The 25,143-nt window shown below is 46.3% G+C and overlaps 1 protein-coding gene across 1 annotated transcript; it reads left to right on the forward strand.

Annotated features, from left to right (window-relative positions):
• The first annotated feature begins 3,229 nt into the window (after window positions 1-3,229).
• On the forward strand, window positions 3,230-24,852 carry CCDC86 (coiled-coil domain containing 86). The gene is made up of 6 exons (XM_044425823.1): window positions 3,230-3,233; window positions 11,720-11,721; window positions 21,364-21,620; window positions 22,117-22,246; window positions 23,126-23,200; window positions 24,363-24,852. The coding sequence occupies exons 3-6, from the start codon at window positions 21,388-21,390 to the stop codon at window positions 24,480-24,482; spliced, it is 558 nt and encodes a 185-aa protein (XP_044281758.1). The 5' UTR covers window positions 3,230-3,233; window positions 11,720-11,721; window positions 21,364-21,387; the 3' UTR covers window positions 24,483-24,852.
• Window positions 24,853-25,143: the final 291 nt, after the last annotated feature.

Below are 25,143 nucleotides of genomic sequence, written 5' to 3' on the forward strand. Positions count from 1 at the left end.
GGGGCAGCTTCTGGAGGGAAGAGCCACGTCTTAAACAGCGCTTTGCCCAGGGCTCCCAGGTGGTGCTCACAAAGGCCCTGGCAGCTGCAGCAGAGTCTGTTACTCTGGCATTTGGCCAGCAGGAGGAGCCCTGGCGCTGCCCAGTTCCTGCCAGCAGGCAGACGGGGGAGGACTGTGCCAGCTGCCCTCCAAGGTCGAAACAGCGGAGGGCAGCGACAGGAGGCAACGGAGGTGGGGAGGAGACGAGGTTCCCTGGTGGCACTCTATCCTCCTTCCTGCCTCCTGCAAAGCAGGCCCCGAGTTGGCTGGAAACAGTTGTCCAATGGAAATGCAAAGCAGGAGGAGGAGGCAGGCTCTGCTGCCCCTCATGACTACACTGGATGAATTATGTCCTTCAGCTTCAGAGGCTCATGGGCGTCCCCCTGGGATTGCTCCCCGAAGCTGCACTGGAAGCAAGGCTGGTGGGGACACGGAGCACAACGCGGCTTCTGCGGAGGGTTCTGCTCAGGGGCACATCTGTTCTGAGGGGAACCACCACGGGACCTCCTTCTGGAGGCCCCCTGAGAGCACGAGTGAGCGACGAGGCAGAGTGTGCCTGGTTCAGCTCCCCATCAGCAGCTGCCATGGGCAAGGCATCGTCTGCCTCAGCACCCACCACCTCCTCCGCCACATGAAGATCAGAGCATTGACCTGCCTGACACGAAGAGCAGCTGAAAGCATGCGTGTGGACTCCCCACTTTTTAAAGTAAGTTTTATTATTATTATTTTCTAAAAACTAAAAAAAAAGAAACTAAAAACATCAATCATCAGAGACATCAGAGCTACTGGGTCAGCCCCCCATTTTTTATAGCAATCCATCTACACATAGTCCCGTTTCTCTAGCCAATAATAAAAAGAGTTCCAAGTTTGAGAGAAGTATGTATCCTCTTTCTCCTTCGGAGACAAAATCAGCCTGTCCATTTCAGCACAGTCCAGAATCTTTTTTAAAATCAGTTCATCAGTGGGTGGTTCTTCACTCCTCCAATGCTGGGCAAGTACAATCCTCGCCACAGGCATGTGGACCCCTTTGAACGCTCCGCAAAATGCCACACGGGTGGCCATCTATGTGGGTGGCCTTAAGAGAGGCTGGGACACGTCCATGGAGGGGAAGGCGATTGGCGGCTGCTGGTCCCAACAGCGATGGCCACTGCTGGAGGCAGCATGTGTGTGAACACCAGCTGCTGGGGAGCATGGGCAGGGGGAGGCAGAGGAGGATGTGATCATCACCTGCATGGGGGTTTCCATGGGCAGCGGGCGGCCGCCGCTGAGCAGAATGCCGGCCGTGAGGGACCCTTGGGCCGCCCCAGCAGGATGCTTTTTGTTCACTCCCGTTTCTATGGCCGCCCCTCTTCCTCTCGCTTTTCCCCACGCCTCTTATCTCATTCTTAACAAAACGGCACTGTTTGTTACTCTTCTGGCAAGGGGACAAGAATGTGTTTACTGCACAAGAAGAGTCCCGGCCCCTCTGGCCCCTCTGCTCACTCACACACAAACAAGACTGAACTAAACGAAAAACGGCCCAGGCCACCAACAGCTGCCGTGCGAAAGCCACACACCCGCGCGTCCCTTTCCCTTTGCATCCCGCGTCTGCTCCCCAGCCTGCCCCCTGCTGGACTCGGGCCCGCGTCTTCCAGGAGGGCAAAGGACAGCGCCAGCTGAGCTCAGCGGGGTCTTGCACAGGAGCCCTCTGGTCCGGTCTGGTCTGGTCTGGCCTGGCCTGGGAGCAGCAACAACATCCCTCGCCCAGCCACAGAAACGGCTTGCAAAGGGAAAGAGAGGGGGAGACGTGCAGCAGGGAAGAGAAAGAGGTGAGTCTTGTCAGAGTCCCGGAATCTCTATTTGAGAAGAGGGAATAAAACTCGGGTTCGTGGGAAAGACCAAGCGTCCAGACCATCTGAGTCTTTATTGTATTTCCCAGGTTCCCCGCGGGTGCGTACTCACGATCATGCATTACCGTGTAGGCAGAGATGAACTCTGCTGCAAAGCTTCAATACCATTACAGGGCATTTATAGGTACACAGGTACAGGGCAATTGATGACAGAATGCAGAGATTGCAATAAGATTCTGAGGTCATCACATACAGAACAGATAAAGGAATGTCAGTCAATCATACAGTAACAATGAGATTACAATATTTCTAATTGCCTGTATTGACACTTTAGTTCAGTAGCTTGAACCCATCTCCAGGTCCGCTTGGACATGTAAATTCAAGCTACTTGAAACTATGCATGAACTCAAGACTCTTATCTACTCTAGCCATTCTGAATTGGCCAGGGCACATGGAGCCTCTGGGCTATCAAAAGATACTTCCTTGTAAAATGAATTCCAACAATGACTATTTACAATGTACATTTGGACCAAATGGCCTGTCTACTGTAGCCCACAGCTAAAGGTGAGAGAAAGGAGCGGGGAATGAACGCCATTTTAAACAGTGACAGCTTGGTTTTGAGAAGGAGAACAGGATTTGATCCCACAATGCAAAAAAGCACACAGAAGTAATGCTTTTCAGACAGGATTTATCCAAATTTTCCCAACAGTCTCTCCCCTTGTTCCCACTTCCTCCCACCATGGGGCATGAGGGCTTTCTGGGTTTGGCTTTGGAAAGGGGGACTGGGTAAAGGAGTGCGCATCCGAAGCAGCCTTAAGGAAGCAAGTTGAAAGGGGGGGGGTGTCCACTGAGCCCCCACTGAAGCAGGTGGTTTCATGCTAATCATGCATACCTTCCCAGCTTAAAGACCCCCCCCACACACACACACACACTTTCAGAGCCACCCCTTCCACAGGAGGATTTGGAGAAGCTGTTGAAGAACCTGTTTCTGTCTTTTGCCACATGGTTCTCCATGTGCTTCCTCTGGTTTCCTAACAGAGCTCTGTCAAATCGCAGAGCTGCTTCAGACACTGCATTGCATGGCCATCCGACTCCACAGGGTCTGTGCATAGCCGTCGGGCAGCTTCAGCTCTCCAGGACTGCTGGTGGGAGTCTTTCCCTGGAAAAGGTGAGGATTTACCTGGGACCACCTGCATGCAAAGCGCCGAGCCCTTCCTTTCATATGGCGTCCACGGACAGGATGTTAAAGGCAGGTTCTAGGTCTGCGAAGGTAGAGGCGTTGCGCCTTCCATGCTTCCTTTGCTCCTAATGTACACCCCAGTTCTAAATCTGTGCTCACTCTGATGTGAGCTCCCCCAAACTCGCGTTGTGCTTCTCACAAGTCCTGCGTGCGATGCGGTCATCCTGCTTTGTTTCTGGGGTTGTAGAACCCCCAAGTTCATTTCCCCACAAACTGGATCATGCCTCTCCTGGCCTTTGATGGTAGAACTGCAGCAATCCTTGCAGTGAATCCTCCTCCTAAAGGAGCAGTCCTCTTCGGGCCTCTGGCTCTTTGGCATGCCCAGTCCTCATCGGCAGAAATGCAGCCGAGCAGTTTCTCCTTCTGAGGGACCTTTTTTCCAATGCCGTGAATGGTGCAGCGCCCCACAGTCCAGACTGGGGCCATAGTGGGAGGCCGAGGGTTGAAGCCCTCTACCCCTCCTTGCTAGAATCCTGATACAAACTGGGGGCTCTTGCAGTATTTGTGTGGCGGGGAACACACACCCAGCGCTCAGGGGTGCAGTTATGGCCACACAGAAGTTGGCCCTTAGCTAGACCTGACCTCAGCCGGCGCCTCTGAGAATCAAACACAATGAGACAGCACTCATGCAGGTAACAATTGTGCTTTAAAAGGAAGTAGCAAGTGTGAGAGGCCCAGGCCATAGCAGGTGACGCAAAGGGTTCAGCCCTCCACCTGCTGCAGGGCTATGATCCCAACTGGGCCGCCTCCCTCTTCTGCTCATGAAGGTGCTAATAGTGCGGATGGTGTCTAGCCTGGCCATTGGGTTTCATTGCACCTCCATGAGCACAGCATGGCTTTCCACTGCCCCACCCCAACCTGCTGGTCTTTTGCAATAAAGCGCTGTCCCCCCCGAAGCCAAGGATATCTCTGTTCATGTGGTAACATTAGGACAAATTGAGCAAGTTGTGTGCACTGTGAAGCCATTGGCTGGAATGATTTATTTTGGTGTTCTGTGTCAACAGTGAAGAACCAGATGCCCAGGACGCCTCTCTATGAACCTCAGAACATCAAGTTTAGCAAGACTTCTAATGCTAAAATGCAAACCACACTGAACGTGTAGTGTAGAATCCTACACTCTTATTCGTGTTATGGTTGTGCAAACACATGGAACCATCGTCCAGATTATGCACACTGTGCACAGACAGGGAGTCATGCCTTCCCACCCAGCTGCCTTCTCCCCAAATCCCTGCACAAGTGCACACATGTGCGCACACGCTCACACAAGTTAAAGAAAGAGAAAGCTCCACTGGCACCAGTAGAGGTTTCCTTACTTCAGCTTCAACGGAGGGATGAGCAAATCAGAGGAGAAAGCAGCAGAATGGGAAGCCTTATTCCCCCACTGCCCACATGTTGTGAGTCCATGTCTCAGTCCAAATCAGCCCCCTGCCTACTTACACTCAAGTCCAGACACTTTAGGATTGGTACCGTTTCACCCCTTCTCATCTTTTGAGGTCCATATTGGACAGGAAAAGGAGCTTCCAGTATGCAGGCAGGAGGGCATAATGCAGGGGCAACCTGGTAGTTTCCAAATGTTCTGGACTACAACTCCCATAAGCCTCAGTCTGCATGGCCCACAGCCAGAGATTGTGGGAACTGTTGTCGGAAACATCTGGAAGGTGCTATGCTGCCTACCACTTATCTCGCTAATATGACTCGCCTGGCTGGTTCAAAGAGCATGTGGCAACAGAAAGAGCAGCAAAGTTGGAAGATGGGCCTTTAGGGTAAAAATGGAGAAGCGATAGCAGTTGCATCACCTTTTATTGTAAGCTGTCCCAAGATGTTTGTAGGGGACGGGATAAAAAAAGTTTTTAATAAATAGAATGCTGGTTTCAAGCAACATGTCCTAAAGAAGCAGCTGCTTTGGGGAACAGAAACTCCTCTTTGCTTGCTGGGAGTGGATGGGAGGCACATCTCTTCTCCAGAGCAACCCCCCCCCCCGGGAGCCGCAGCTCAGGGCCTCCGGCCGCATCCCCTCACTCAGCTTGCGTGCTGCTGCTCTGACTGCTTGGCGCACAGAAGCGGCCTCCTCTTGCTCAGCAGGGGGACATAATCAGCCCTGTTCTGCAGGGAAGGCATGGCCTCCCCACGGCGGGATTTCTCCCAAGACTAGAGCTCTGGGCAGCTCCCTCGCAGACTGGGGGCAGCAGAAAGGAGAGACCCGTGATCTAGTGCTATATAGAAAGCGACTGCTTAGGAATTGGCAACGAAGAGGAAATGCATCTCCAGAAAGAAAGGAGGGTTGCAGCATGCATAACAATAGTGTATGTGAATTTAGAGATACTTATTATCCTTTAAATGGAGATGTGGGATGTGGCTTGGCCAGTCTGCTGTCTTTATGCTGTCGGGCAATTTCAAGGCTCAGCTCTCCCTCTGGCAGTTCTTCATCTTACTGCACTTGGGCTGGGCAGCCCTTCAGAGAGAGGACTCTCCCCTGTAAAAGAGGGCCCCTGGACACCCTAGGAGAGCAGGTGTGTGCATGTCTTGCAGCACCGCACTCACAGCTCAGGACTTATTTCCAAGGAATCCCATCTACACTTTCTTGGGAGTAAGCCTTACCTAACGTAATGGGCCTGACTTCTGAGTAGACATGCACTGCATTGCATAAGTGATCAGGATTTGAGTTCTGCTTTTATGAAAGCAGGTCCTTCCATTGCTGGATGAAGGTGCTGGTTGCCCTAATAGGGTTCCCTATAGCTTTGGAGGCTGCATCATGCTACCCTCCCCACTGGAAAGTTTTCAAGGCCTCCTAGGCAAACTTGAATTAATCTCGATTATTTCACTGGTACAGCACAAAACTTCCAGGGCAAACTTCTTTGGGTGTATCCCCTGCTATGCTTACTGTCCTCACACCCATAATGTTTTTGCATGGATAAGCAAAAGCATCCATGTGACTAAAGTGAGCTCCCCTGGGTTCTGCTTTCTGCCTTTGCTAACGATGCAGCCTTTTCACCTCTGCTTCTCCAGAAATGGCCAACACCGTGGCAGACGGTGGAGCTGTTAGGATCGTCACACAAGTCGTCCAGCAGCCAGTCCTGCAGCCAGATGGAGCTGCCACGAGTGTGCTAGGATCCTCCTCCATTACTCCGCAGTTCACACCAACCCAGTTCAAAAGCCTCAGAAACACACTGCCAAAGGCTCTTGGGGTAAGACCTTCCAATCCTGTTGCCCTAAACCCAAATCTACAATATCTGGCTTGCAAAACTTTCTTTGCATAGAAAAAATAGCAGCAATGATTGTTGTTGAAAACAACTGGCAAAAAATAATGTTTTGTTCTTGTCTTTAAAAAACACCTTTTGACCAATCCTTTATACTTTTCAAGACTCTTTGTCAAAGTGAATGATAAAATCACAGCCTCTCCCGCTTACTGGGTCTCTAAAATGTTAGATTATGGGCAGAGCGGCCTTCAGACAATGGACAGAAGGTCACAGGATCTGTTGGATTTCCAGCTCCAAGATCAGAAACAGCTCCAACCATAGAGCTGGGAAACCCATGCTCAGATCCCCATCAGCTGGCATGGAAAGACTGTAGCACGTGCTTCTCCGGAGTTGAAGGGGAGGTTCTGGGGCAGGCGCTCCAGCCTCCTCCCCTCCCTATCCAAGGTGCTGCAGGTGGACTGCTGTCTAGCTGTCTTGCAGGGTGGAAGGAGCTTGGAGACAAGGATTGCCTCTAGGTTCCTGCTGTGCTGCGTAGGAAACCTGGAACCCAGGAGAAGCTTGCAGGCACCTCCACTGGACTGCGCCCTCAGTGTGTCATCAATGAGAGTGCCAGTTTGGTTGCCTTGGCCAAGAGTGAGAGAGAGGGCTGCTGGCTGGCTCCAGAACCAGGAGGAGGAGGAGAGGAGTGGAAGGGGCCTGGGAATGTGGAGAAGTGGAGATGCTTCTCTGGAGGCCAACGTCCCCAGGTGGGCAGGCAGTCTTCGGGAAAAGCCAAGATGTACAGTTGGTGGGAGGAGACTTGGAGCAGGGGCGTTTCTCAGACACAGACAAGGTGGGCAGAGCTCTTGACCCCATGGTGTGTCATCCGCAGAGGAGGGCGGATGGATCAGCATGCAGTGAGGAGATGTGCTTATTTTCAGAAGGCATCTCCCAAAGGGATGAGGGACAGGCATACACAGAAGGAAAGTTCTTGAATAGTAGATTGGATTCAACAGGCTGCTCTGTGCATGCTCAGATGTTACTTCTGGGCGTTTTGTGCTTTTGGTCAATAAAGAATGCTTTGCAAGGAAAAGGTATGTGGCTTTTGAATGCATGAAGGAGGAACCTCGGCTCCCAGCAGGTTGTTTCTCAGAAACCCAGAAAATATGCAAGGTGGGCATATTTTCCACAGGGCCTGAATGTGCAGGGAGGGACCTTTTTCTCTGCAGCCAACACAAATCCACACACAAACACACACAGACACACTGCTGTTAGATCTAGAAAAAAGCAGCCATTGACCCTTATCATTACCCACAAGAAGCTCAGATTCAAAAGGCATTTGCAAACACTTTCACAAAGACTGCCTAAAATAAGGACCACTGTTGCGTTACTGTTTTAGCAGCTGTTCCTCATAGAGAATGCCTCTGTTATCGTATCTGACCAGATGGATTTCAAATAAATCAGAACTGATTTGCAAACCTGGAGATTTTGCATACCGGAGATTTTTCTTTGTGCTTGCTTGAATGGCAGGGATAGGGAGGAACTGAATTTAAAATGGTATGACTGGATCAAAAATGGGCCTGGATGTCTCCATCAGACTGATCTTGCTTTAAAACGTGCACCATTTCAAGAATTCTATTTTCAGAATGTTTACATAATGTGTGTACATATAAGAACAAGAATACAGTATGTAACAACAAAGATCATTTTTATGGCGGGAACATACTTTCTCTTAGCTGTTTCCAGATCCTTTTGATTGCTAGGGTTGTTTTCGACGCGCACACACACACACACACCAGGAGAGAGCCCCCCCCCCCCTTCTCCATCTATGGGAAGATGTTGCAGCTGCTTGACAAATTGTGGTGTTGTCCATGGAGCCTGGATGATCTGCTGCTTCCCTTTATTTGATTACTGCACTTTCTTTGCACACTGCCTTGGTACTCCCCTCTGAGGGCTTAAACTGGGTGCGTCTGTGGCTGCGTGCTTGTGTGGGAAGCATCAGAGCTTCACGTCCTCCTACAATGCTGTTAGCCTCTAGCAAAGGCTCCATAACTGGAGCTCCACGAAGGGCACAGTCCTGTGCATGTTTAGAGGCAAAACAGTCCTACAACTCCCAGCATTTCACAGCCAGCACGTGTGGCTTTTTTCTGCCTAAGCACGCACAGGATTGCACCCTGAGCCAAGTACAGCCCACCAGGCATGGATGCCTGTGAATGCCCATCACGGACCCGATAAAGAGACAAGAGCAAGCACCTGGTTTTGCCATCTGCCTGGAATTGCACATGCACCTGGCAGGCAGCCTTCGCACGACAGGTGAGCTGCACCGCCTTCTTCAGGGATCTGCTGGAAGAAACACAACTGTCCACTGAATTGGTGGGTCCAGTTTATTCAGCATTCTCACTAAGGACAAACCCAGAATGGGAAAGACGTTTCCTGCTCAGGCACTGGAAAAGCAGTTGTGCAAAGCAAAGCTACTTAAAAACACACCAACACTGAGTGCCACCCAGGGCTCCCCAACATGTTAGGGCCAGGGGTGCAGAGCACTCTTAGTGGGAGAGGAATCGCACACACATCCGTTCCCCTGTGCGCAAGGTCCGGTGATCTGTGAGCTCCAGCAGCACACGAGGGGAGTTGAGGCAGTGCACATGCGATGCTTGCATGCTGGTGAATGCGGGAGGCTCTTGCAGAAGGATGCGGGGATGGAAAATCTTAGCAAGAGTGGAACATGCTAACAAAAATAGCTGTGCTGGCTGTGATGGCAGCTGAGAGGCTGCATGTGAGCCAGAGCAGAACGCAGAAGAAATTGTGCTGATTTAAATGACAATAAAGGAGGCGGCTGTGGAGAGATGTGAAGGTGACGGCTGGTGAGGGAATGATTGGAACACTGTTGATGCAGGCAACATTAAACTGGGGATACGGATGAGGCTGGTGAAGTTGGTGGTATCCAAGATTATCGACCTTCTTTGTTCTTCCCCTCCAGGTGGTCCAGATTGTTTTGGGAGCTATCCAGATCAGCTATGGCATTGACCTGAAAGTAGCACTAGCAGAATTTAAGAACCTCTCTGTGATGAGTGGGGTCTACTTCTGGATTGGGAACATGGTAATCAAACTCTTTAAGAAGCCTGGAGGTTCATCTGTCAGCGTGGAGACAGCAGGGAAGAGCCTAAAGCCTGGGGACCAAATCCACCCCACCCTGCAGCCAGGGTCCCCAGAAAGCCAGGCCCTTTTCCTCTGGCCCTGCTCGTTCCCCCTTCCACACCATTACCAATTAATTGGTGGATCCCTAGCTTTTGTAGAGTCTTTCTGCCACATTTTAAAAGACGGATGCCTCCCCTCAGACTTAGTTACTGGCAGCAAGAGCTTTAACCTACATTAGCTGGTGTTATTGGTGTTCTGAGCATAGCTGCTTTGTCCTCATGCCCACCCTCTGGTGGATTGTGGACATCAAGAGATTCTCCAGAATAGAACTTGGCCTTAGGCAGACGTTCTGTTCCCCTGCCAGAAGAGTTGTTGTGGACTGGGTCCATCTAGTTTCAGGATCAGGTCGGGAGGCCTGGAGCCAGGAAGAAAGGATAATGGTGCTCACAAACTCAGCTCCAGTCTATACCCTCCTCATATATTTATTCTGCTGCAAATTTGGCTGCAGTGCTGTCAGAGAGAAACAGAAACATAGAATCGGAGCGACTCAGAGGGGGCCTCCTGGGCCATCTACTCTGGCCCCCGGCTCCAGACAGTTCCACTCATGACACGCCGACCATGCCATGCATACCAGCACGTCCTTCCCATATGACAATGGGCTTATTGAGCATGCATTTATTCTGATACAAGGAGAATGTCCAAGCTGCTTCACTGGTTGTTACACCCAGCCCAAGATATCAACTGCAACTGTGGGGGGTTGGGAGAAACTAATTTTATTTTCTGGACCTCAAAGGTAGCCCAGCTTGTGAGTCTGGATGTTCTGGTTCCTGCACAGAAAAAGGGATGTTCAACCTGATCACTGTTCTTCCTCTCATATGTAGCTCCTGATCTCTGGCTCTTTGTTGGTGGAAATGGAAAAAAGGGACCTTCTATGGCTGGTGAATATTTTTTTCAGATTGAAGCTAATGCAAGGACAATGTAAATGTAGCTACAGCTGGTGTCCGTGCTTGTTCCCAGTTATCTGCAGAGAAATGGGTGCCCTGCTCATCAAAGTCTGAAGATGAGAGAGGCTCCAATAAAGGTAGTTCTTATAGCGGAGGCAAGATGAAGTTGCTAATGTGTGCCTACAATGGATAAATAGAGAAAAGTCTGACATGCTGAGATCTGAGTGCAGGGGTATGTTCATAGATAGGCTGGCTTAATACTTCACTAATTGAGTACTCATGTCTGCAATCTAGTTAAATGCTTGCCCCTGGGGACATTCACTACAGTCTATCAAAGTCCTGTCCTCTGTAAGCTGTCCAGAGACTTTTAATAATGGGACGGCATAGACAAACTTTAAATAAATGAACACATAAAGGCAATTGGACAGAAAGTGCAGAGCCAAGCGGGTGCCTTCCATCCAATACTCAGCATGTACTGCTCCTGCATTGCCAGTCAGATCAGGGTCGGACTCTCTGAGGCTGTGTGCAGTGGAGTGAAGAACTCTGGCCCATGGCATCACATGGCCCGTTTGGCCCACAGGTGGGACATAAGGGGTCCTCCCCCCCCGCCACAGCAATGAGATGTTAAAGAACCCCTGTGCAGCACTTGGGTTGGAGAGCATGTGCCTATGGATGTGAGTAAACAGGGGGACTAGAGAGGAGGCCACATTCCAGCAGTGGGGTAACTCCCCAAGACAGCTGCCAAACGCTGGCTTGGCTGCTGAGCCACTGAAGCTTCCCCACCGCTGGTGTGTTGCTGTTGCTTTTCGGAGACACGCAGGTGGCCTAATATTATTATTATTATTATTATTATTATTATTATTATTATTATTATTAAACATTTCTATGCCGCCCCTTGCCGAAACCTCGGGGCGGCTTACAACACAATAAAATACATTGAAATACAATAGAACATAATAAATTACCATTAAATACAAAAATACAAAAAATACACTGAGTTACAAATATAAAATTAAAATTATCAGTATAAAATAAGTAAATAAAAATACAGGAGGAGAAAAGAGAAGGAAGAAGTTGCCCTGGCCAGATCATATGTTTTAACAATTAAAATGATGTTTAAATAAAAAGGTCTTTACCTGGCGCCGAAAAACCAGTAACGACGGTGCCAGGCGGACCTCTTTGGGGAGTGAATTCCATAGGTTGGGTGCCACCGCAGAGAAAGCCCTCCTCCGAGTAGCCACCCTCCTAATTTCTTTCCCGGAGGGTTCCCGGAGAAGGGACTCTCCCGCAGATCTCAAAGGGCGGTCAGGCATATACGGACGTAAGCGCTCGTTCAGGTAGCCAGGACCCAAGCCGTTTAGGGCTTTATAGGTCATAATCAACACCTTGAATTGGGCCCGGGCTTCAATGGGAAGCCAGTGAAGTTGACGGAGGACTGGAGTCATGTGAACACAACGCCCAGTCCCCGTCAGCAACCTGGCAGCTCTATTTTGCACCAATTGAAGTGTTCGGACCATCTTCAGGGGAAGCCCCACGTAAAGCGCGTTACAGCTGCTTCTGTTGTTCGCTTAATGGACTGCTGCAGGTGCAAAGCTGCTTCGCTGCCAATTGCATAGTCTCCGTGGCTGCACTGGCTGCAGTGATCTTCCACACCACTGAGCTAGTCCAAGCAGTTCAAGAAGGAAATATATGTGATGAAAAGTTTTGGCCTCATTTCTATTGCAGTAAATATCACCAGGTAAGCCCTTTCTCCCTCTCTCTCTTTCTCTCAGCAAGTGCATGCAGTCACAATCCACAATCTGTTACAATGCCTGGATTCCACTAAGGCATCCAGAGACTCCAGGGGATGGAGGGAATTTGCCTCCCTGTAGGTTTAAGAAGCAGGAAACGGCTACTATTTAACAGAAAGATTCTTTGTTATCTCCAATGATGTTCCAGCCCAACTATGAAAGAAGCTTGAAGACACAGGCCTGGCTCTCATTGCGACATCCAAATCCGGAACTCTGAGTTGTGGGGGTTTGAACAAGCCAGAGCGTGATCCCAGGGGTTCAACCCGTGGGACATCATGACAGCTAACCCATGAAGCATCCCTGGGTTGTGAACTGCCATGGAAGCTTGTGGCTGAACAAGAAGCAGGATACATGCTCAGTCTACTGTGTTTTCAACAACCCACAGTTAACAAACTGTGAGTAGCAGATGACATGCAAACCATATTGTACTGCCCCAGTAATTTAAAATGGGGATGATGCAATATACTTTTTTTCTTGATGCATGTTTAAGAATGCATATGATGTTGTTGTATGTAAGGGGCTGGGAATAAGAGGGGAGAGAGGTATTCTGAACTCAGTGTACTTTATGCAAAGGGGTTTGATCATCCTAAAAAGACACCCAGTTCAATACTGATCAAAAATACATTCCACTTCATTTCCCCATGAAATTCACCACCATAGGACAGACAGTAGAAAGTTCTTTCAGTGAAAGAACACACATCACTGCAAACCTTGCACAAAACATAGTTGGTTGTAACCTTACAAGTGAAAACAAACCAATCCCCACCCCCAAATTAAGAAGTGTCCAAATCTGGTGGTGAAATTGGATCAACAGGGTAGGTACTAATTCAGGAAAACCATGGCAGAATATCCGTCTCAAAACACCAAGCCTGGAGAGTTGTCAGAGTAGGTTGGGAAGAAAGGGGAAGCTTTGCAAAATGCAAAGCTTAGAAAGAAATTTCATAAACCACATAGAAGCTGATTAATACAGAATCATGGTGTTTTATTGAGTGGTTGCAATGCGGCTGAGATGGAGCTAACCTTGAAAATAAGCCCTTATTTGTGCGGCCAGAATCCTAACTGGGGGCTGCTGCACAAAGCATATAAATCCAGTACTATTCTAGCTTCCTTGTTACCAATTTGTTTCTGGCCTCAGTACAATAAGCTGCTGCTAAGGTTCAAGTCCCTGAATGATTTGGGAGCAGGATACCTGGAAGACCACCCCTTCTACATGTGCCTTTCTATGTACCCTCAGATCAATACCTGAGGCCAGGTTGGAAGAGGAGGTAAGTGGGCACTGCTGCTTTGGCCTAGCCTGAACACCAACCACCTTCTAACCAATGGTGAAAATTTGACTTTTTAGATGGACTTTTGGGCTTGAATGGTGTTAGGGTAGGGATATGATTTGGATTCTGCATTTTTGTACAGATTCATTGTCTTTTGCTTTGTATGATTTCGACTATGTTGTTCTAACATTGTAAGTCACTGTGAGGATCTTTAGGAACTGAAAGGGTGGGGTATATGTACTTTAAATAAATAAATGAAAGTACAATCTGAGGTTGTTCTGTTTCTAGGAGTAATGTTCTTCACATTAATGGTAAACTAGGCATACAGCACATGAAATATGAGTGAACAATTGATTCTTGTTTGGCTTTGACAACTGGTTGTAAATTATGTCTGTGTCCTGCTAGTGTGTGTTGTCTCCAACAGTCCAGGTTTGCAAAGTAAGAATGAGAAGAATTGGGCCTCCCTGTGCAATTTCCTAAGAATGAAATTAAATTCACTGAGGATTCCTCCTGAAATTATAGAATTTCCCAAACTCACGTCTCTAGGTGTTGTTGTACTTCAGGTCCCATCATTCCCAGACATCATGGCCACTGGTGGGGTGATGGAAACTATAGTCCAACACCATCTGGGGGCCGGCACTTGGGAAAGGCTCAGACAGAAGGAGGCCCATGTTTGGAGGCTAAGTCCATCTTCAGCGGTGGGACTTGGTACTGAGACCCTCTCTAGAGACCAACAGACTTGTCCATGTTGCTAATTCTGAGGGATCTCTTGTGCCTTCCTCCTCCATCCCCAAAAAAGCCAGGAATGGAGCCACTGAGCCACTCTGCAACAATAAGGACTGTATTTGCAAGCTATGGGTTGGGGAGGTCATGCCAGGTCTGAAGCTTACAATGGGATGGCTGATCAATGATAACCAGCGTGATCTTCCCTTTGCCTGCAGTTACTGCCATATGGACTTAGCTCAGTGTTCATCGTCTTTTCACTCCTTGAATTCTCCATAGCTGTCACTGCCCTGGTGGCTACATTCAGGTCTAGAAGACAGCTACTCTATCAACAGATGGTAAGGACAGAAAACCACTTTTTTGCCTTCGTGAACTGTAGCTGTGATGTGCTGAGCCCTCAAACAGGGCTTTTTAATTCACTCAGTTAAACCAAGTCAATCTGAGAAAAGATTAGTAGCAGTCTACCAGCTCCAGAAATGTTCCTGCTCCCCTCACTCCTGCCTGGCCTGGCTTTGAAGGCAGGGCTTCAAACTATGTTCTGTTCCCATCAAAGCTCCAGTTGCTGCATTGGATCTCAAGAAATTGGAATTCATTATTGGTGTGCTTTTAAGTTCTGGCTGATGGATGTGGGAGGTGGCGGACTGCAACTCAGCCTCCCAGTAGCTTTTGAGACTATCAACCGAGAAATGCTTCTGGATTGTTCTTCTGGGTTGGATTTAAGAGGCACTGTGTTAACGTGGCTCCAGTCTTTCCAAGATGGGTGGATTCAGAAGGAGGTGCTGGATGACTTCTGCAACATGTTTTGGCTCTTGGGGTGCCACAAAGCTCCATCCCTTCACCCATGCTTTTAACATCTATGTGAACCTGCTGGGAGAAGTCATCCAGAAGTTTGGGCTGAAGTACCATCAGAATGCAGAAGATACTCTGTTTGACCTCTCATTTCCCTCTGTGCATACCAAGGAGGCTGTGGAATACTTAAACTAGTTTTTAGTGATTGTTTTGCAATGGATGAGGGTGAAAGAGCTGTAACTTAAGCCAAACTGTGGGCTGGGAAATCAACTTCTCTGGGTGAAGATTTACATCTGGTCTTAAATGAGGTCAACCTCTGCCTCCTAAAAGACCAAGTGCATAGGCTGGGAGTCCTCCCAGACACTATGCTAACTGCGGATGTACAGGAGGCTGAAGTGTCCAGGAATCTTTTACCAATTCAGGCTAGTATGGCAGCTGCAGCCCTGTCTAGTAAGGACGAATCGCGCCCACTTGCCTGTGCACTAGCAGTGCCCACGCTGGACTGCAATAACACACTGTGCATGGGTCTGTCACTGAAGACATTCCAGAAACTTCCGTTGGTGTAGAATGCAGCCACCTCAGTCTTGGCAGGTGAAAGGTGATGTGCCAAGTGCACATGTTACCAGTGGGTTTCCAAGTGGCGTTGACCTTTAAAATCTGGAACCAAATTACTCAAAGTAGCATTCAAGCAATGCTATCGGCCTTCCCACCCTTCAAAATAAGTAACAGAGGTCATTCTCACTCACCCACCTCTGAGAGTAGCTGGGTGAGTGATTACACAAGAGAGGACCTTTTCTGCAATCCCCCCACACCTGGAATAGGAGTCCACCAGGCCTCATCATGACAGGCTTTTAGGAAGGCCCTGAAAATTTACTTGTTTACTTGGGCCTCCCCTGGACTGCATTTTACAGACATAATTAGAGCTGCAATTGTATTGTGGGTGCAGTTGTATGCTGGAGTTTGTTCTTTCTTGAAACATTGCTGTTTTCTTACTGCACTGGTTTTTTACCATGTGAAGTCCATTGCTGTCTGCTGCCTTGGGAAGGTCTCTGCTTTAAAAGGTGTCCCAGAAACATGCTAAGCAATCCCCTCCACTGCCATATCAGTGGTTCCCAGCAGTCTCCCCAAGGGGCAGGCCAACCCCAACGCGTTTTTTGAAGCAGTGAAGAAAGGCAACCAGAGCACCTAGACAGAGGATACATGCCTCCTATACAGAAAAATGACTGCCTATCATCTTCTTTTGTATGTTTTCCAGGTACTTTGATTGGCAAGAGCTTTATTCCTTTCCCTCCTGCAACACCACCTGCAGCAGTACTGAGGACCTCCGTGTTTTCCTTCCTTGAAGCAAGTTGGCTATGTGTATACCTCTCTCTGAAAGAGAGAACGAACTGCCACAGAAGCTGAAAAGATGCGCTCTGTAAAATTTAAAACTGCTTCCCATGCTGCATTATGAAGAGAGAACTATTGGTGCCTTTAAAAAAAGACACCCACTCCCCTCATTTTTCCTATCTGTCCCCAGAAGACAGCAGTCCCGATGCCTGAATTCATTCTCCTGCTTTCTGAGAGATAAGAGGGAAGCAACCATTCAAACAATTAATCTCTGGATTTCCTGAGCTATTGCCAACATGTCAGAATGATCCTTGTGATAAAATGCATCTTTAAAATCTGGCATGTTCTATTGGAAGTGAAGGTCCTTGGGAATTTGCCAGAAAATATTACAGCCTCTTGGAAAACTGCATGTGGATATTTTGGAGAAGGGAAAATTTAGCATTTTTTAATGACCTCACAGTGTATTTCTTCTTATTTATTTTTATTTATTTATTAAAACATTTCTATGCTGCCCCTTGCCGAAGCCTCGGGGCGGCTCACAACATCGAATAAAATACACAATAAAACAATAATAATTAAAATATATACAGTAGAATAAAATAAGCCACCCTGGCCAAATAAAATTCAGTAATATTAACATTTAAAATGCTGCTTAAATAAAAAGGTCTTCGCCTGGCACCGAAAAACAAATAACGACGGCGCCAGGCGGACCTCTCTGGGGAGCACATTCCATAACTTAGGCGCCACCGCTGAGAAAGCCCTCCTCCGAGTAACCACCCTCCTAATTTCCTTCACTGAGGGCTCCCGGAGGAGGGCCTCTCCCGCTGATCTCAGGGGGCGGCTGGGCATATATGGACGTAAGCGCTCCTTCAGGTAACCAGGACCCAAGCCTGTTAAGCATCTTTGAAATGCAACATACCAGCAGAAATACATCCTGTTTGTAACCAAAAGAAAAAAATAATCTTTTACCTACCTGCCAAAGGCCTTGCCCCTTCCGTTCTGTACTTCATCCAGTTCTTTAAGGCTGCAATCCTAAACACACCTACTTATACTTAGTAGCAAGTCACACAGAGTTCAGTGGAACTTTGTTCTGCATTGTTCTGCATAGAATTGTACCATAAGGTTGAAGTCTTCTACTTGCATCAAAGAAAATAAATAACCTAGACTGCAGTGAGACTTAGAGCTGAGCAGACATGACTTGGATCGGGCAACAAAGAAAAGAAAGCAACGCTCTATTTTCTTCTTGCCACCTTACTACATTCAGCCCTTCTGATAAGCATTTAGGAAAGCATCATAGCTCAGTGACAGAACAGATGCTTGCATGAAAAGGTCTCAAGTTCAAACCCCAGCATATCAGGCAGGACCAAAAAAGACCTGTCTGAAACCCTGGGAGGCTTGACAAACAATGTGGGCAATACTAAGCCAGAAGGGTCAACAGTAAGACCCAGTACTTGACAACTATTTCCTACATGCAGTACTATGTTCTGGGTTCCCTTAGTGAGATTTCTGAGATAACTAAAATGACCTAAGGAAATCACTAGAGTTCGGGTCCTTGCAGCCTGCTTCTAGTGTAATGTGGAGATAGGTGGCATGGAAATACCAAATAGATTAGATTATAATGCAAATGTTTTTTAAAATTATGTTATTCAAAAAGATCATTTGGAGGCAGAAAGGTCGGTATATTAAGGGGGTGTTATTTGTTTATTTTGTTGTTGTTGCACGATAAAAGAACTGGGGAGGATGTGAAAAGAACAGTAATAAGGTGAAAGCAGATAAATCACTGATGTAAATGCAGAAGGTAAGTGTGTTGGTTAGAAGACCAAAAAAGCAAACAAACCCCTCCCTCCCAAATCGGGAGTTGGACAAATACCTTTATTCAGAGCAATGTAGATTCTATGAAATCACAATTTTGTAGAATTTTGCTTGGCCTTAATGAAAGCACTGGGTTTAATAACCAATTATGCATTGTGTTGATATATATGTGCCATATCTTTGCAAATGGTTGCTGAGCTTAGCCTATTTTTTAAGATGAGGTGGGTGAGGGTTTTATTGTTTCTCTCTTTTTAAAAAGCCTCTTTGACTGCTCCTTGTAACTGAGGTCAAGCAAAGTTCCTCTTCCAAACACAGTTATACAGGTATGTCTGATTTACCTCTATGAAGTGGACAAGGCCCCAGTTTGGGACCATGGTGATTTAGGAAGGGGATTTAAGCTTTCCCGCTCCTATTTTCTTTCCTAAATCAGTTTCTCATCCAAATCATTGGATGTGCATTTAGGCAGCCACCCCACCTTTCTGTATTATTATTATTACTACTACTACTACATTAAACCTAAGCTGTATTATTATTGTTACATTGCATTTATAGCCCACCTGTATTCCTCTTTCAGGATACCCAAGGTGGCTTATAAATATCTCTTCATTTTATCGTAACAGCAACCCTGTGAGGTAGGCTAGGCTGAGAGGCAGTGACTGGCTCAAGGTCACCCGGTGGGCTTCATGGCTGAGTGGAGAGTAGAATCCCGAACTCCCAAGTCCCAGTCCAAAACTCTAACCACTACTCCACGCTGGCTTTTTTTTTCCTACAAATGGATCCTTGAAATAACTCTGTAACTGTGTTTGGTATCTGAACAGACATGTGCATTCTTCCTTCTTACAGTTGTTAATATAGCAGGCAATAAAGGAGAGAGCACTTTCCAGGTTGAAAAGGGCTTATAAGCTGCATATCCATTTACAAAATTCACCAAAATGAGCACCTATACTAAAGCACTGCACTAGCATTACTCTAAAGAATGTGCATCTAGTATATTAGGAAATCATTAATGTAGGTGTGGGAAAAGTTAAAGATAAAACTGTATACTAAATTACCAAGTTGGCTTTCGCCTATGGAAGCTCTTGTATATTCCAGTGCATTGAATTTTGATACGACTGTGGGATATGATGATATTTTGGATAATGATGGAGGACTGAAATTGAATCAAGAAATACAAGAACAAGGAATTAATATTTCTTGGTGGCACAAGGTTCAAATGCAATTGAGATATGCTAAAGACTATAGAATGTGGGGCTTTTATAAGGAGCTAACAGCATTTGACCACGCGATTCTCAAATCAGATGAGAAAATGATTAAAAGATTGTATAACCTCCTACTGGATAGGAGAATGGAAGATGAACAAGTTAAGGAAACTATGATAACGTGGGCACAAAACTTTAGATATAATATTGAGTTAGAGAAATGGCAAAAGCTGTGAAAAAGAAATATTAAAGTAACATTAGCAACCTCATACAAAGAAAACCTGTATAAAATGTTTTATAGATGGTATTTGTCACCAAATAGGTTAGCTTAGATGTTTCCAAATATGTCAAATGGATGTTGGAAATGTAAACACAAATCGGGTACTTTTTATCATATGTGGTGGACCTGTGAAAGGCAAAAAAGTATTGGATTAAAATACACAAATGGCTTGAGGAAATGTTACAAAAACCTCTAACATTTAAACCTGAAGTTTTCTTATTAGGCATTGTACCTGATGTTGGTAAACAAACAATATTTGTTTACATGGAACTACTCTACATGGAACTACTGCGGCGAGGATTGCATTTGCCCAACATTGGAAGAGTGAAGAGCCACCTACCTACGAACTGATTCTAAAAAAGATCTTGGACTGTGCAGAAATGGACAGATTGACTTTGTCTCTGAAGGAAAAAGAAGATACAGACTTCTATCAAACCTGGGACTCTTTTTATCATTGGCTAGAGAAACAGGACTATACATAGATTTAAATATGTTTATAGTTTAATATAAAAAGAAAAAATGTGGGAGGCTGACCCAGTAGGTCTGATGTTTTCGATGACTGATGATTTTTTTTTAGTTTTCTTTTTGTTAGGTTTATTAAGAATAAAACTTATTCCAAAAAAAATGTGCATCTAGCACTGTGTGTTTTTCAGATTGTTTTTGTGCTCTCCGCCTAATCATTTCACATTTTTCACTGTAGCATCTCAGTTCGAACTATTGGGGTTGTAATTTTATACCACATCTCTGCTATTTGCCTTCTGCATTCAGAGTAAAATATATTTGTCACTTGTTGTATGAAGTGCTTTGTTAATAAATTTAACTACCAATCTTCCCAGTGCAGGCTCTCTCTTGTCCCGCTGTAGTCTAGCGAAGCCTACAATGGAAATGTGGAAGACAACGGCGGCGTACACCATTAGTTGCTCCTTCTGTGCCTAAATCTCTGGTGGGCTTATTCCTTTAAATTAAGCAACGTTTCTACTGCTGCTTCTCAGAGTTGGTTACCAGCTTTAGACTGGGGAGGCCATTATTTTCCTTTCGATAAGCCTCTGGTGAGAAGCGTGGTCACTTGCTGCAAGGGCAACTTATACGATACGGAATGGCTATAGAAATACCGAATTTGGATTCCTTCCAAATAGAAATGCACTGAATTACGTGTTTAAATAAAAATCAAGGCAAAGAAGTCGCCCCCTCCCACTCCTTCCCACCTCTTTGAGCCCTACCCAAGATTTTCAGTTTTCTGGGGAACACAGGACATGAAACTTTCGAAAGTACGCTTTTAAAACCCGCTCTTGTGCCTTTAAAACTTCGTCGCTACTTCAATTGAATATGTCACAAAGCGTGTAGGATAGCGGGGAAAACCCTCTCCGCTCCCCCCTCCCACCATTTATTTTTATTTTTTAAATTGTGCCTATAGCCCTGCTAGGGCTGCCCGGTCTTTCTAGCGCCCTTAGTACTTTCTTGAGGAGAAACCATAAACATGGACTTCAAAGCACTGACCAACCCCCGCCCCCCAAAAAAACCCCGAATCAAGAGAGGCGTAGCCCTGTTGCTTGTTTTCAGTTTTCAGGCCATTTCCTCCGTTGCAACCCCGCACACGCAGACTTCTACCAAAGTGCAATCAAGAAGCAGAAGTTATATTTGACAACCAGTAACAATGCAACTCTTTTAATTCCAAGGGTAGCTCAACACTCACACCTAGGCTCAAAGGACTATTCCGGCACGCGCGCAGGCCTCCCACGTGACGCTGTGCCCTGTGACGCGAGGTAACGTCATCTCGAAGGGACGAAGTCGTGTCTCCACGTGAAGGAAGAGGTGGGAGCTTGTGGAGAGGACGATGGCGGCGCCTGCTGCCGACTTGGAGCTGGGAGATGCCGAGTTGCTTTCAGAGACGGCACAGGGCGAGGAGCCCCAGCAGCAGCAGCCTGGGCATGGGGAAGGAGCAGTCGCCTTGGTGGAAACTGAAAAGTCGCGAAGAGCTCCCTTGGTCAAGAAACGGAACGAGGCGCCCGCCATCCCCAAAGGGAAGCCCAAATCTGGGCGAGTGTGGAAAGACCGTTGCAAGAAGCGGTAAGTAGTAGCCCTTCACTGAGGCGTTGAGGGGAAGAGTCTGCTGGACGTCTGGGTTCCACGTCGTTTTAATGGATAGAAGCTCTGCTTATTCTCCTAAATGTTTTTTGTTTTATTCTGTTGACTTATTCGTTCACGTCTGTTATATTTGCCTACGGTAAATTGAAGTTTGAAAAAAAACTTTGCAAAGTTGCTTGTTTTTATGATATAAAATATGGATGTAAATCATAGTTGGCTTTGATGGATAACAGAAATTCCTGTCATCTTTAATAATGATTGAAATTTCAGGTCTTATGCAAAATGACTGCTTGTTTATGATGAACACGATTTGTGGAGCATGCAGAATTTTCTGCCTGTTCCATGCTTGGTGTTGTTCAGATGTTTTGGATTTCAACCTCCATCAGCTACAGCCTTAAAGGACTGCAGCCTTACACTTATATAATGGTAATGGCTAGTCCTTGTTTTTCACTGATGATGCATTTTTCCCCCTCGCTAGGTTTTCCCAGATGACTCAAGACAAGCCTTTGCGTACTTCCTGGGAACGCAAGATGAAAGAACGCCAGGAAAAGAAACTAGTCAAAGATTTTGCCCTGCATTTGAAGGAAGAAAAACAGAGAGAGCGTGAGGTAAGAAAGGAATGTGCTCTAGTATGGCTTCCTGAATCATTACAGTTGAATATTTATTGGTGGTATTAAAGTAGTGAGTAATGGGTAGTAACGATTTGTAGATGATGGGTCTACAGTCTAATAGAGCTCAGTAATTACCTTTTTTCCCTTTCCCCCTACCCCTAAACAAATCATGGCACAAAAATTATAGAGCATGTTCCTATGACTAGAATATTGCTTTTCTTGCTTAAAGTGTCTGGAAGTAAATATATTATGTCCTTTATTGCATGCCCATGTCTAGGTACTAAACTCCCATTAGCCCCAGGTAGAATGGCAAATGTTAAGGAATCATGAGTGCTCAAGTTCAAAACATCTGGAGGGCACTATGTTGGGAAAGTTGCTCTGACTTGAATTCATGATACAGGTTAGAAACAATGAAGGAAGTTAATATGCCTCTTTTTCTGTTTCGTAAGGCATACATAATGCATGAGAGCCAGTGTGAGGAAGAGCTTAAGAGCAGGGGACTGGGACTGAGGTGATCTGGGTTCTAGCTCAGGGTGACTTTGGGGCTAGCAGGCTAGCAGGGTGACTTTGGGTGAACCCAAGACTTTGAGCCCATCATTCTCCTCTTGTTCTCAATTTTATCCTCACAACAATAACCCTGTGAGGATAAGATTGAGAACAAGAGGAGGAGAATGATGCAAGCTGCTTTGAGTTTTTTGTAAGAAGCAGAATATAAACCAAATAAATAACATTATGAAATGATACATTTTTAAGCCAATCATGTCCTTTCAATAGCTGAACACTTGGATTTTATATCTAAGCATCTTCTTGGGCTGCTTCTGCTGTGACCCATGAAATATCATGTATGAATATTTTTACTTTCTGTCTCCTGTTCAGGAGAAAAAACAACGAAGGGAGGAGAACTTAAAAAGACGACTGGAGAATGAGCGGAAAGCAGAGATTGTGCAAGTGGTGAGTCTGGCAGCTTCTGTTCCTTTTCTTCTGTGCAATTTGCCTGGTTGATAAGACTAGATGCTCTGGTGAGGTGCTCAGATGAGGCCTTTTCTCTGCAATGAACCGGAGATGAGAGCATTATCCTGGGACTCAGGAGGCCCTGTTCTAATCCTCCTTGGCCATGAAGCTCTCGAGTGTCTTTCAGCTGGTTACTGACTTTCAGTTTAACCTGCCTCACAGACTTGTTGTGAGAATAAAATGACAAGGAGGGTTATGGGAGCTGCCTTGTTTTCCATGGAAAAGAGGAAAAGGCAAGGCATGAATGCAGTAGTATATTTAATAAAAAATATAGCCAGTCCAACAATAGCATTTGGTAAGCTGTGCTTCCTGATTGCTGTTGATTAAGGGGGAGTGTTGGAGGACAGACTCTGTCAGCCTGGCCAATCAATTACCAGTATGTAAGGACTTTCTTGTCCAAGATTGAAGCAGCTGAGGCCAGGACCTCTGACACGAAGCCTTCCAGCTGGAATACCTTAGCATAAAGAGGTGCTCTTCATATAACACTGGGCCTTTGTATTTGGTTTTGAATGTAGAAAAACAGTCTCCGTCCACAGCCGTGCTGGCTGGGGGTGGTTAACACTGTAACCAACACATCCATCGGGTACCAGGTTGGGGGGAGTTGGGGTAGCAGCCACACAGTGTGGTAGATTGGGCTGTGAATGTCCAGGCTGACACATACAGAGGCATGCACACAGCAGGTAGCCACGTTGATAACACAAGAACGTGGCTGGATATCTTTCCCCATCCAAACTAGTGATGGATACCCATGTAAGGTATTTCAAAACTTTCTATTCTGCTTTTTGGATAATAAAAATTCCCAGAGCAGCTTCCAGAGATGTACAGTAAACCACTCCCTGTTCTCAAGCTTACAATCTAAAAGACACAATGTGAAAATAATAGGTGTTGGGAGGCAGCCGGGTTGTTTGTCAGTTTTCTAATGAAAAGCTTTGTTTCACAGAAAGATACTGGTATTGTTGCCAGACACTTTTCAAACTGAAGTTGATCAAAGTTGTGGAGGATAATTCTAAAGCTCCTGCAAAGGGAAATGGTTTCTCCAAGTCTTAAATATCATGTACATGAAAGCTGAAGTGTTTTTCTTTCTTTCACTTTCTACATCCAGATTCGGAATCCAGCAAAACTGAAGAGAGCAAAGAAGAAACAGTTGCGCCGTATTGAGAAGCGAGATACACTGGCACTGCTACAGAAACAGCAGGCACAGCGCAAAGCAGCCAAAGAGTGATGGGATAGGGAAGTTGATCTCTTGACTTCCTGGATGTATATGACAAGATGTTGGCCCTACTGCCAGGGACATTGGATGACCAGCTAGCTTCCACCTGGCTTCTCTTGCAACTCTTGCGCTACCTACATAGGAATTGAAGGTGCAGCTGAACGCTCCTTATCTGAAACTTTCTTCTGATTCTTCCTGATGTTGGTAAGGTTGAATGTTGCAGACTGTACCAATGGGACTTGTTTTTTAAATTATTATCATATTTCACAATGGAGGGCAAAGCCCTAAAGTGATTGCTTAAGGATTTGCATCTTCCAGACTGAAGAATGTCCTGATGACTGTGTTACAATGAACAAGTGAATAAACTTGTATTTTTCTTAAATACATATGGCACATGTTCTTTATGGAAGTCTGTGATGGGGCAGTATAATCACCTGGTTCTTAAGTGATTGCAATTATTTTCTGGGTCACTTTAGAAACTGAATTGACTACTGGTGGAATCTTCAGCAATACGGTGTCCGGCAGTTCAAACAATTCAGAACCGGCCGAAGAAATCAGGGCAACTATCCCCAGCTTGATTCTCTCCAGTTGTTTTCAGTTTCAAACCCCATCAGTCCTAGCCATCACGACCATTAGTCAAGGATGTACTCCAGGAGTACAAGGAGGTTGTACT

The sequence above is a fragment of the Varanus komodoensis genome, unplaced genomic scaffold, assembly GCF_004798865.1.
Source record: "Varanus komodoensis strain SLA01 unplaced genomic scaffold, ASM479886v1 scaffold16, whole genome shotgun sequence".
Classification (NCBI taxonomy): domain Eukaryota; kingdom Metazoa; phylum Chordata; class Lepidosauria; order Squamata; family Varanidae; genus Varanus; species Varanus komodoensis.